This window comes from Amblyomma maculatum, chromosome 1, assembly GCF_055883805.1.
Source record: "Amblyomma maculatum isolate TAMU_Amacu chromosome 1, ASM5588380v1, whole genome shotgun sequence".
In the NCBI taxonomy this organism is placed as follows: Eukaryota; Metazoa; Arthropoda; class Arachnida; order Ixodida; family Ixodidae; genus Amblyomma; species Amblyomma maculatum.
The window spans coordinates 84911347-84925228 of record NC_139344.1 but is presented as its reverse complement, the minus strand read 5'-3'; the positions used below and the strand labels follow the sequence as shown (position 1 = coordinate 84925228).

The window sequence follows — 13882 nt, the reverse complement described above, 5'->3', positions numbered from 1 at the left end:
GAACGCATAAACAGCATCGAACTTGGCCTGCAGGTATGGTAAGGGGTGTGAATAAAATGGCGTCGAGTTTTGTTGCAGATATGTATTCAAAATATTTAACACAAAATTAGCTTTCGTAGCCACAACTTACCGATATGACATGTGTCGCAGTGTACAAGTTTTCTTCTACCAGTGCTTCAAAACAACGATGGTCGCGGTCCTGAAACATTGCTGATGCATCAAAGATTGCGCTTGTGTTGACCGACTTGCTCGCCAACACAAACACTCTACATAAATGGCCTCCATTATCCCGTGCCTCGAGTCTGTTTATCCCTGAACGATGTCGTACACAAGCTTGTATGGAGCCCTATTTATATGATGTTCTTTCAGTAATGCACTGATTTTGTCTATCACCGGAAACGAATCTGTTCACTCTAGCACTTGGACTCGTTTTTTATTGCATTTTGCGTTTATTGCGTTTTATTGCGCTTTTTATTGCATTTAGCGCCATCCGCGATCCACTGCAGCCGGCGCCACTGCCATGGGCAGATCTCCTTGAGAGTGCCACATGCTGGGCGAGGATAGAGGGCCTCGATGTCCACCGCCACTATAGTGAACTAGAATAACCGCCACTTTCAGGTGAACACACTGCTCTTCCGGCGGCACGTTGGGTCCCACTTCCGTTCGGTTGCATTGAGCGCCATGTGGTGGCGGGCGATTTTGATGATTAAACTCCACTGTTGCGAAAAATTCACGAACTTTTATGTCCTGACAAGACTGGGTGGTGCCAGAGAATATTGCCGCAGTGAATCGGAGTTGGCTACATTAAAGTATACAATGTTCTGTAGCCCATCTTCCGAGAAACACCGTCCGCTGATAGCAGTCGTTCGAGAAATGACTTCCTTCGCGATTCCTTGACCTCTGCACTCGAAATTACAAATACTTTTTCGATGCTCAGGACGACCTGTTTTCAGCTACAGCATACGTTTACAAGGAAATGCTGAAAATAAGAGAAATGGAGCCGTAATACCGTTCCCACAGAGTCAGTAAAAATTGTTGAAAATATTTCCATTTGTGCCGGCATCGCCTACTGTTTTTCCTTTTTTTTTCTTCTTTTTTTTTTTTTTTTTTTTTTTTTTTTGCTGACGGCAGCGGGGACAGGACGCATGCCTCACGGACGAATCTGACGACCGAAGCAGTTGTTTCTTTTGAAGCTAGGAAGGCGCGGCCTTTGTAGTCCAAAATTTCATTTGATAGTCTAACGCACGTGCCTGCGAATGCCCCGAAGGAGGGACATGGGCAGCACGTCCTTCGCGGCTTTTACTGATTTATGCTTTTGTTAGAGCAAATGACTGCTAACCGGTTTTCACGTTTACTTTCATGCTGATCGTTGCTGTTCAGATTTAACGTAATGCTTTTTTTACGCGCCGTAGTGAAGATTATATTTCATCAAACGATCGTTAAATATGCGCCTGCCTGGGAGTTTCTGCGCCACATGGGAAAGCGAGTTATTTTACAAAAACCGGCGGCATGCCTTCACGGAGCAGGAGATCAAAGGAATTTCAGAGCTCTTGACAAATGTTATCAGTATATTTATACGGTTTAGAGGAAATTCTTTCTAATCCGCCTTCGTGGATTGACTGCGTCAATAGATGTTGGCCTTCAAGTAAGCTTTAAGCGCGGAACAACGGGACACAAAGAACAATGCCGAAAGGACAAGGCACTAGCCTTGTCCTTTTTACATTGTTCTTTGTGTCCCGTTATTCCACGCTTAAAACTTACTTGAAGAAATGTACCAACTATAATAGCCTGCAATAACGTCCTTGCATAGGCGTTGAATTTTTTTTTTTTCAGTTTTTTTTTTTTTTTTTTTTTTTTTTTTTTTTTTTTTTTTTTTTTTCAGCGAATGAATATTTCAACGAATGTGTAAGTGGCTTTTTTCGGCGATTGAGTGTACCAATCTTCTGTGGTTGAAAGGTCAAATGCCCCGGCGTTTTTTAACGCGAAATGTACATATACCAGTAATAAAGCTGCACATATATATCTTGAAGATGAGTTTGTAGAAGAAATTTCTGTCATCATTAAAATGGACAGTACTATCGATATCCACGCTGTATTGAGCCAGAGGGTGGGCATCGCGTGCTCGGCTTTTTTATGGTAGCTATGGCAACTATGGAAGTTTTCAACCATCGCGGTAGCCAGGACATATGCTTTCCACGATGCGCGATTTCATGTCTGTGGTCCACATACAGCTGATAAACCTACTTGATCGGTTGACCAGCTCTGGCTTCCTTCGGTGATTGTCCACTTTCACTGAGCGTGAGCACGCACTAAACAGACAGGTAGCTATAATTTGCAAGTCAAGAATATACTGAGTTTTCTTGGCTAATACCGGATGCGAAAGTTGAATTCGGCTTAATTTTATCGTCCCTACGGTTTCAACCGAAACGTACACTAATAAAGTAATAAAGTGCATGATACTATTAAAGCTGATAGTGGTTGGTCACAATGAACTTTCACCTTTTTTTCTTCTTTCTTAATTTGTGGTAAACAAAAACAAGCATTAAACAAAATTTATGCTCAAGTAACATCCACCTTTCGTGGACTGACTGAGTTAATAGGGGTTAGATTTTTCGGGTTTTCTTTTCTTTTTTTCAGCGAATAAATATTTTCAATCAATGTGTGACTGCCTTCAGCGATTGAATGTGGTATTCATCTGTAGTTTAAACGTTATAGCAGCAGTAACGCGAACTGTTCCTATAGTAAAGCTGCGCATGATAAATCTTGAAGCTGTGCTTTTCGAAGAAATTTATGTCATCATTAAAATGGGTTGTATAGGTTTCCACGCTGTCTTGAGCCAGAGGTGGGACATCGCATGGTCGACCTTTTTTATGGCAGCTACGGAGCTTCCAAAATCATTGCAGTAGACAGGACACGTTTCCCGTGACGCCCATCCGCGATTTCATGTCCGTGGCCTACATGCAGCTGACAAACCTACTCGACCGATTGGCAGGGGATTCCTTTGTTAATTATCAACTTTCACTGAGTGTTAACTCGCATTAAACCGTCAGGAAGCTATTGCATGTCGAGTATGCTGAGCTTTCTTGGCTAAAACCGAATGTGAAAACTGAATTCAGCTTAGTTCTATCGTCCATATGGTTTCAATCGAAACGTCCAACCCTTTTAGTTATAAAAAGCACAATATCGAGCTAACAGTTTTTGGTCATAATGAACGTTGATGTCGTCAGGTTTCACGATTAGTCAGTCGCTTGTAATAACTTTCACCTTGTTTTTCTTCCTTAACCTGTAGTAAACAGAAAACAAGCTTTAGATAAAATTTATGCTCGAGTAAAGATACCATCAATTACAAAGCCGCAAGGCGCCATCGCATCGTATTATCAACCTACATCAACAATAAACTGTATTCAACATTTCTATGAAAAATAAATTCAAATAAAGGTGATTGCAAAAATAACTGTGCAAAAAAGGTTATTATTATTCACAGCAAATATTTCCTTCTCTGCTACTGATAAGTCAGCGAAGATCGCTTTGCGTAAAGTCTGCACTTTCGTACAAAGAGTGTAGCGTTACCCTACGAAGTTCGGAGACCTTTGTGCTCTACATTATGAACACTAAATAAAAAAAAAGCCATGGTCACTTCTCAGGGAAGCCAGCACAATGCGGAGCACGTCTGATCGCGATAGCTTCTTGATTTAATTCCAGTCGCATCGACACCATTCAGCATAAAACGGTCCTCGAACCACTAGGTCAAATTACTGGCAAGAGGAAAACAAAATACATGCTCTCTTTTTCATGTTCGTTCGCGTTATTGCAGTTACTAGAGCACCGCAGAGAGCCCACGCCGCAACACTGCACGCAACTGTCAAGTGGGACCCAACATGCCATCGCGAGGGGAAAACAGCGGCGCGGGGAGGCGAAGGCATCGAGGCGCCTTAGGCGAGGGTGTGCACCCCTGCTCGGTAGAGGTCAATCAGCGCGCAGTAGCGGATCGCACTACAGTGTTCTAGAAGGATTGGATCGCGCTATTATTACATGGGTGCACAAACGCAAGCAGCGGTACTGGCATGCAGCGCATATTTCCTGAATATTGGTTTTCCTATTCATGATTTATTCTTAATTTATAAATTTAGTTTTAGGCCTAAATTTACGCCTTGAGTGCGGAAAATCAGTGAAGCATACTGCTCGGCCAATTTTGCAATCTGCGAAACTTGGGCTTAAAGCTGTCGACAGAGCCTAGCCATGTCCCTGCGTATACGGTTATTCTACTGGTCGCAGCCCTGCAGTATTGTGTGTTGGAGGCTCCCGTCAACGCTACGCAAAAACGTGCCTCACTTGGACAATGCTACCATACAGAGTTTGGGTTGGTTTACGCTCCCACTTTCAACCAAGTGTGGCTAGTGGTAATTTATCGTGATGACGACCTATGTCACCTCAGTCGATTTTCACCTTGGTAGCAGTGGTTCGATCTTGGCTGCTTTCGTTTCCGTCGTTGCAAAGAGAAGCGTTTTTTGCCCAATCGGTTGACTTTTTCAACACACGCGTTGAATTTGCCAAACAGCACAGTGGATTCACGGTGCACGTCGCTCTGTCTCCTGTGTGTAGGAAGACTGCAACGTGATCGTGGTGGACTGGCGGGAGGGCGCGGAGCACGGCAACTACATCCGGTCAGCCGGCAACACAGCGCTGGTCGGCCGCCAAGCATCACTGCTGCTGCAACATCTACTGTCCATCTACCGTCAGACGTTGAGCCCTGAGGATGTGCACGTGATTGGCCACAGTTTGGGTGGTCAAGTGTCCGGATTCTTGGGCCGCCATTTCCTCAACCAAACCGGCCTGCGCCTAGGAAGGATCACTGGTGAGACCGCGCCGCGGTAATAATAATAATAATAATAATAATAATAATAATAATAATAATAATAATAATAATAATAATAATAATAATAATAATAATAATAATTATTATTATTATTATTATATTATTATTATTATTATTATTATTATTATTATTATTATTATTATTATTATTATTATTATTATTATTATTATTATTATTATTATTATTATTATTATTATTATTATTATTATTATTATTATTATTATTATTATTATACCGCTGACTCGCTGTGACAAATTTCACCCTCCGCTTCTAGTTACTACTGCTCTCTCTGCCTCACCTTCTACTAATTCAGATCGGGTGGGGAATTCGCCCCGTTTCGCGTATGCACGTGGTGATTATGTCGGTCTTTTCAATTTCTTCTCTTCCGTCGACTGGTCCCTTTTAAATGACATTAATGATTCAGATGGACAAGTCAGTCGCTTTACAGAAATAGTTCTTGATGGTATGCGTCGGTACATACCTTTGCATACTCCTACGCGTAGGAAGTTCCCTTCCTGGTTTTCAAGGGAACTAATAACGGCGTTAAAGCTCAAGGAACGGGCCCATCGTAAGGCGAAACGCCCTGGGTTTCACAATTGGGCAGATGAGTTTCGCCGTGTGCGTTCTCTTTGCAAACGCTTATACAAGCGGGACTACGACTCCTATCTTGAGTCTTTAGAGAGGAATGCCTCAAATCGTCCTAGTCAGTTCTGGCGTTACGTTCGCAAGCGTTCCATTAAATCAGATTTAAGTATCAGCTTAGTTGACTCTCAGGGTTCGGAAATTCGGGATGTTGCCGACAGTTTTGCACAACATTTTTCCTCCGTTTACAAACATCCACATTGTGATTCCGTTTGCCTCCCATCTGGTGCACTATTTAATTCCATTCTCTTTGACGAGGAGTTGATAAGTGAGAGTCTTAAGCGTCTGAGACCTTCTTTGTCTCCTGGACCTGATGGCATTCCAGCTGCCATAATAAAAGCCTTCAGTTATATCTTCGTACCAGTACTGACTGCCATATTTAATAACTGTTTAAAAAATGCTGCCTTTCCTCGCGTGTGGAAAATGGCACGCGTGTTTCCTGTCTTCAAGTCTGGAAACAAATCTGATGTTTCCAATTATCGTCCGATTTCTCTTCTATGTGCAACCTCTAAGCTTTTCGAATTAGCTTTGCACAGCGTACTTTCCTTCCATCTCAAACATATCATAGTACCGAATCAACATGGCTTCATGTCGGGTCGCTCTACTTCTACCAACCTAGTCACGTTTATGACGTATGCCTCTGCAGCAGTCCTTCAGAGGGGTCAGGTTGACACTGTGTACTGTGATATGAGCAAAGCTTTCGACGTTGTTACTCACTCACTACTTCTTGAAAAACTTCTACTCTCTGGTGTTGAAGTCTCACTCGTAGCCCTCCTACGCAACTATCTCCTTGATCGCTTCTGCTTTGTCAGTGTCAATGGACAGACTTCTTTCGTTTACCCTGCAACGAGTGGAGTTCCTCAAGGTTCAGTACTAGGCCCGCTTCTCTTCTCCGTTTTTATTAATGATGTTTCCTCGGCGATAAAGAACTCCTCGTTTCTTCTTTATGCTGATGATATAAAAATATTCAAGGTAATACATTATTTTCAAGATTGCGTGTTGTTGCAATCGAACATATCTGCTTTTTCTGATTGGTGTGCGATGAATCGACTTACCCTCAATTCTTCCAAAACTAGGGTTGTGTCCTTTACTCGTAAAACACATAGCTTTCTCTACCATTATTCTGTGAATTCTGTGCTGTTGGATAGGGTTGATGAAATTAATGACCTTGGTGTACTTTTTGACCGCACCCTCAGCTTCTCCTCTCACACTAACCGCATTGCTCAGCGGGCTATGCGCACACTCGGATTCGTTTGCAGACTTTCGAGAGAGTTCCATACTCCACTTCCGTTCCTAAAACTGTACCTGTCCATATGCCTGCCGGTCTTGGAGTATGCGTCGGTTGTTTGGAATGGCACTTGCAAATCGAACTTGGACAAGGTTGACAGAGTACAAAAAAATTTTTTACGGATATTTCATTATCGCTTTCCTTGTGCAACTTCCCCCTCTCGCTCCACCAGGAGCACCCAACTGAATCTTCCTTCCCTTCACTGCCGTCGTATCAGACTTGATATCATATTTCTGTACAAACTCCTTCATGGCCACATTATGTGCCCTCAGCTCTTAGAGTACATCCTACTGCGCGTTCCGCGAAAGAGCATGAGGGAATTCAGACCATTTCAGGTTTATCCTCTTCATTCCCACTCCCCTCTGGACAGGATGCAGTGGTTATTTAACTCTTTTTGTCCTCACCTTGACATCTTCCAAAACTCGCTCTGTTCATTTACATTGGATGTTCGTAGCGTTGTATTCTAAATAGTACTTTATCACTTAAAACTCCCACTTTCTAGCCTTAAATTGTATTTACTTCACTTTTTGCTTTTTCTCCTGTTCAATGCTGTCTGTATCGTGAACTACTTTTTATCCGTTTCTTACTTATATTTCAACTTTAAACTTTATATTCGAATCTTACTGCCCCTTGTTCAATTTTACTTCTTTATTGTATTATTCTGTATTTCTAGCCTGTGTTTTAAGTACCATGCACTTGTTGCGCCTGGAAGGGTTGTTTATTTTATGTATATTTCTATATTACTATAATCAATGTCAGTTATTTGTTGTTGTTTTTTTCTTCTATCTACCGTTCTTTTTTTTTTTCTTTATTTCCTGGTGTGCTAAAATATTCTCTCACTGTGTATATAAGTGATGCTACTCATTGTTTGCTTACTTTCCGTGATACTTTTCGTCTGTCATTTCATGTATTATTTATTTCTTTTTTTGTGTTGTCTCTGTGTGTGTAAACATGTTTGTGCTTTTTCATTTTTGTTTCTTTTTTTTTTTTTTTATTTGTGCTGCAGCACAAAGACCACATGGTTGTTCCTGCGCACATTAAATAAAGATTGATTGATTGATTGATTGAAAGATTGATTATTATTATTATTATTATTATTATTATTATTATTATTATTATTATTATTATTATTATTATTATTATTATTATTATTATTATTATTATTATTATTATTATTATTATTATTATTATTATTATTATTATTATTCCTTACCTTGTGTTTAAATTCACATGACATGTGCTTTTTATATATGCCTGACTACTGTGGTGCTGCCAAAGTGGGGGCCCGTGGCTTTGTCAAGCTGTCAAACGGCAGCTTTTACCCCGGGCTCCCGCCATCATTGTACTAGGATGGCAAATAAATTGAATTGAATTGAATTGAATTATTACTATTATTAATGATAATTATAAGTATTTATAATTATAAATATTTAAATTTATAAATAATTATTAATTATAATTAAAATATAAATTATTTATAAATAGTTTTTATAATTTATAAAACTTATATTATAAATTTATAATTATTTATAACAATAATAATAATAATAATAATGACAACGTGCATATAAGAAAATGTATCACTCGGCCCATCACTTTCTTGGCAACATTCCTCACTGCACATAACACGCATGAACTGTGGCGTTGTTTTAAGTGCTCTGCGCCTACTGGAACTGCCACAAGATAGGTTTATTTTTCTCCCTTCAAAACCTGCTATGCGAGTGAGCCGCCTCCCTATCGGAAAGAAGAGGGTCACAAGTTGATAAACGTGTTCTGCGTAGAGGACAGGGATGGAATATTTTAGAAATTATATTGCCAGTTTTATTCAGTTCTCATCCTCTCACTAACTTTCACTGGCTCGAGGGACGCCTCGGCCCCGCCGCTATGGCCGGTATCTTTCGTTCAATGCGGAGAACCAGGAAACTTGGAATGCAGCCGAATAAAAGATGTTTACACTGTAGCGACCGAGTTTTCCCTGACTCAGTTTTACCTTTAACGCAATACTGTTACGGCTCCCGTTTAGCGACAAGCCGGGCGTCGCTCCGATGGCGGTGTTGTGTGGAAAAGCCCACGTCAAGCATGACGACACGCGTTGGTGTCTGGAATGAAAATAACTGAAAAAAGAAGAGTATTTGTAATATCAATTAACGGTCGGCGCGTGTGCCTCAAACGACTTAGGCCTATAAAGTAATTTATCTTGCTTAATCAAAAAACCTACTGGAGCACTTAGGTTTCCTTACGTGCTGTGTATGCGTAAGCATTAGGTGATGCTGTTTCGCTTCTGTTGCGTTTTCTTATCGATAAACAAGCATTAGCTCAATTATGCATGGTTTTTGCGCGGTTTATTGTCTGATTTTGATTCTGCTAGTCGAAACCTTTCTAAAGTTCAATTCTTAAACACAGTTAACTAATTACCAGTTATTGATTAAGACCTACCATTATTACAGTGCAACAACGGTATATATGATTTGATGTTGTAGCGTAAAATTCTATTTTTATGCACAACAACTATAATCAACGATAGTCAGATAATACAAATAGTTCGATGCAATTATACCACATAGCCGCTGCGGAGGTATTGTGTACGCACAATCCGTGTACACGTTGCTTGCATGTCATTCACGAGCCAAGCAATGCTGCGCATTAAATTTCCCTATGCTAGTCGGGATTCAAGCCGACGATCCTTGAGGCGTCAGCCAGCCACGCGATATATATATATATATATATATATATATATATATATATATATATATATATAGTCACGTCGACTTTACTGAGGTATATATTAAGGTTATATGTGTATTGAGGTTATCTGTGTGGTATTGAGGTTAGTTGCAGCTTACAGAACAGCAACTGAGCTTGAATAGAAAGCGCTTAATTGAGCCATTAGTGCTATGGCATCACACCTTGAAGGTGGAGGTTAAGTGTCACCATAACATTTTCTTTTGTAGAGCATAGTTGATTCGGTCCTCGATACCGTGTTTCTAGTTGTAATTCTTTTTTCCAGTCCGAATTTGCTTGTTCTCAGTAATTGTGACGAGTCTGATTAGTTTCTCTCTTTTTTCCTGCAACGTAGCCGACACTGCCTCCAATTCCTCTGGCAACATGTGGCAACAGCATATGTCAGGGGTAGTCAAAAGTTCCCAGGCCACAGGTTTTCCTTCTAGTCGGGATATTCAGGCACGTGAGATCCCATTAAAGCCATTCGTTATTTAGGAGCTTAGAATAATGCTTCTTCTATACTCCACACGTATTTTGAGATTTGGGGCCGTCGCAGCTGCTTGACTATACTGCACATAAGCGGACCCTGTGGCCTGGGAACTTTTTACTACCCCTGTACATCGTGTATAAGGGAGAGAAGGGGGATGTACAAGGCTAGAGGCCGTTTTATTTTCACATTGGTCAGACACGTTTCGTATACCAGACTGGACCAACGACGCAGCGTGGGCTCAACTATCGATCCTGACATTACAGGTGGTAGCTACCGATGGCAGAGGGGAAATTATTCAGGCAAGAAAAGAGCTTTTACAACTTAATGCCCGTTGATGATGTAACCTGAAACCTGTGTTGCTTGACTTGATGAATTTTTAAGAGCCATAATGCCTCAGTGAAGATGAGTTCAACGGGTTTATGCATTTGCCTTTTTTTGTGTGTGCGTGTAATTTCATGAAAATTTCCTTTCAATGTTAGTTTGTTTTTCTTTGCATTGAGCGACCTTAACGTTTCTCAGTTCGATGCCGGTGTTTGCTCGGTATTTGGAATCATCCCACGTGACTGCGTTCATTCTATGGATTGAAAACGTTAGAACACTTATTTATTTTCCGGATATTTTCTAGGTTTTTTCTTCCTTTTTATTCGCCTCCGTCCCCCTTTCGTTCTCAGTCATATTTAACCAACCAGTTTTGCTTGACTATGTGGCTGAGTTTCCAGATGGGCCTAACGTAATGTCCCTCCGGCTTTTTTTTTTTTTTTTTTTTTTTTTTGCGCGTTCCTGTTGGTGTACTAATATTGCATCTCGAGGTTGTTTCAAGTAAAGGGTTCTTCTCAAAAGAATTTCTAAATGAACTCGAGAGCAGTTTGATATGCAAGATCTACAATTTTTCAAAGCAAGCACTGAAAGGTTACTATTGTCCTCGAACGCAAATTGGACAACAACAAAGATCTTTCAGTATCCATTTTGTATTAAAGAGATGGACATCGCTGTCTTTTGTTGAATAGCCTCCCACTGCAGCGTCTGATGGGCTCGCTTCCTGCCTGCGCACACATCTCTGCTGATTGGTGGACAAGCAAGCAAATAATCGTTTTTTTTTTTTTTGTTACGTCCACACTGAGTGTCAAAACTCTTCTTGACTACTAAGAGAGTACCTTTGTTTCAATTTACACCTGCGCAGCATTGGATGCCGCTGCTCCGCTGTTTGAAGACACCGACGTGTTCCTCTCCGGGCGTGACGCACAGTTTGTGGACGCTATCCACACCAGCTCTGGGGGCAAAGTGATCAAGGGAGAGTTTGGCATCCTGAAGCCCTTTGGCCATGTGGATTTCTATCCCAACGGAGGCCAAAAGCAGCCCGGATGTCCGCCACTCGGTCAGTGGGGTGAAGAAGTGTGGTCGAAACGGGATTCCTAAGCTATAGTTTAGAGTGCCGTTTTCTCCATGACCAGAGTGTTTTAGAGAGCGACGCTATCAAAACTTTGCAATTCGAAGCATCCCGTGGTCCAATTGAAAGGCTACTTTCAAATGCAAAGTACTGAACGATATCTATTGCACCACTATAAATCTGCTATGGCTTGTTACCTCCGCATTTGGCATAAGTGACCTATAGCACACAAAAAAAGTTATTTTACTACATGCTGTCCTCTTGGCCAAAGCAAATGAGGACATTTTATAGCGAGCGCGTCAAAAAATACTTTTAAAAATAGCGGCATGATGTGGTGCGATTTGTCTGGAATCGAGTGCATTGGCTGAACTCATTATAGGGGCTCCTCTAGCTGACTTACAGAGAACAAAACCTGAGTCTCTGTCACCGCTCCATCCAGCTTCTGTTCCCTATCTAAACGCCACCTATCCCTCCTACCCGCTCGTCCTCCTTCCCAGTCGCTGCAACAAAAGCTGGACAATAACTGGCGATTGCTTACTAAAAAGTCTACCTCCCTTCCAAAAACACACAAGCGGTTTCTTCAATTGACGAAAGAGAGTCGATGGACAAAGAAGAGTTAATGGAGGCCATTTTATACACTAAGTAAATGTGTGAAACGGCCTCAACAGCTCTTCCTTTCTTTTCAGGGCAACAGACCAACCAAATTTTGTTTTGTTTTTTCTTTTACTGTCAGTATATAATGGCTTATAAAACCCATGCAAATTTCTAGGTGCGTGGATAGAATGTGCGTAAAAATAGCATTATCCTCCAAGGTATATTCGCTACCAGGTACAAATGCTCTGTACACGTGCCGATATGCACGGAGTATAACGCGTTCCCGGTGAAAGCCTCGGTCACGGTCAAATTGAGCATCATTCGCGCATGAAAGCCAGGAACTGAGGCACTTTCAGCGGTATTTCAGCTTATGAGCAAAACTTTTAGCCACAATCCCGACAAACTTTGTTTGCGTTCGAATAGGAGAAAGAGGAGCCCCCAGTTTTTGTACATGCCATAAATTATGCACTTTTACTCCAACGGGCGTTTGCGAAAGTAAGGGGAATAGAACAAACAGCCCTAGGCTAACTGCCTGTTCATTACTACCTGGCGAGATAATGTGTGGTGCCGGAATTCGAGGTAAGACACATGTACTTGCATGTGGACATGCCAGCCTGCTTCTCGGTTCTACCAAACTACTCGCTGCCAGCTCTGCGCACGACGTTAACTTACCAAAGTCCTTTCTCTCCTCTCTTAAATGCAGTTAAAATGTCTAATTCGTGCTATTGTTTCATCCTCGTCGCTCTCATCCTCTCATCAGAGTCATCCTCACCCTCTCTTGCCGAGCTGTGATACGTACGGCCCAGCTTTGCATTCGCGCGTGTCAGTCAAATAATCTTGTCTCACGGCCTTTTGCTTACAGAGCTGTACTGCGACCACAAGCTCTCCAAGGACTTCTTTCTGGAGTCTCTGCGCAACCGGAGGTGCCGCTTCATCTCCGAGCCATGCGTGGGAGGCCTGGACGCGCTGATGGCCGACCGCTGCGTGCGCAGGGGCGACCGGGGAGAGATGGGCTACTTCGCTGACCAGGCACCCGGCAGGGGTGTCCAGACACTGGACACCAACAGCTCACCGCCTTACTGCCGCGAGAGACACGTGCCCAGAAATCCTTCTCGAGACGACACGCCAAGAAGCCAGAACCAAAGGGGCCGACCAAGCAGAAGAGGCTAATGGGAAGCTTCACGTGCAGTGTCCGGGCTCTCCTCTCAAATGCCGATCAATAAAATCGGAGCTATGCTTCAGAACTGCCTGACCGTGTCCACCGTGATCATTAAAATCCAGCTAGCAGTGGGGTCTGGGCTTCCAACGTAACGGAACATTCATCCCGCCGTTATAAAAGTTCGCTTAATCACGACGGACCTAAAGGATCAACTCAAAGCGAATGAAGCCCTCCTCTGTCGTGACAGGAGGCTCAGAATCTGAGACCTATTTTAAAATTTTCTTAAAGGAAGCGCAAAATAAATGAAATTGACAACGCATACCGCGTGCCTCAAATTTCAGCGATATCAATGGCTCTTCATACAGCGTCGTCATCCGTCGACCGCCCATGCCGTTTCTGCGCCTTATCCGCGGCGGGCTATTCAGGATTCGCGCTATGTTGTGACACTAGAGCACCCATGGTGTTAACTGGGCGAAACACACGCACTTGTATCGGTGGACACGTACACGTGCGGTCAAAAAAAAAAAAAATGGAGCAAACAATTTACTTTTGTAATTTGCTCTGGCTGCCAAACTGAAGCTTCCGGCTATAATATGTGCATGTTAGTTCGCTAGCGCGCTTCCTCATAAAATGTTTCATTTCCAATATAGAAGGTGTGATTGTAATTGGAACGGAATAGCGCGCTTCTTTTACTCGCGTTCGTACCTGTACGTAGTAAGTACGTG

The 13882-nt window shown here is 42.2% G+C and overlaps 1 protein-coding gene across 2 annotated transcripts in view; it reads left to right on the top strand.

Annotated features, from left to right (window-relative positions):
• Positions 1-13247, top strand: part of LOC146203005 (pancreatic lipase-related protein 2-like) — a 52717-nt gene extending 39470 nt beyond the window's left edge. For both annotated transcript variants that reach the window (XM_084588492.1, XM_084588493.1), the window contains exons 6-8: positions 4603-4855; positions 11198-11392; positions 12861-13247. In XM_084588492.1, coding sequence (XP_084444618.1) covers positions 4603-4855; positions 11198-11392; positions 12861-13168 — 756 coding nt within the window. In that variant the 3' untranslated portion in view covers positions 13169-13247. The remainder of the gene's footprint in view (positions 1-4602; positions 4856-11197; positions 11393-12860) is intronic.
• The last annotated feature ends 635 nt before the right edge of the window (positions 13248-13882 follow it).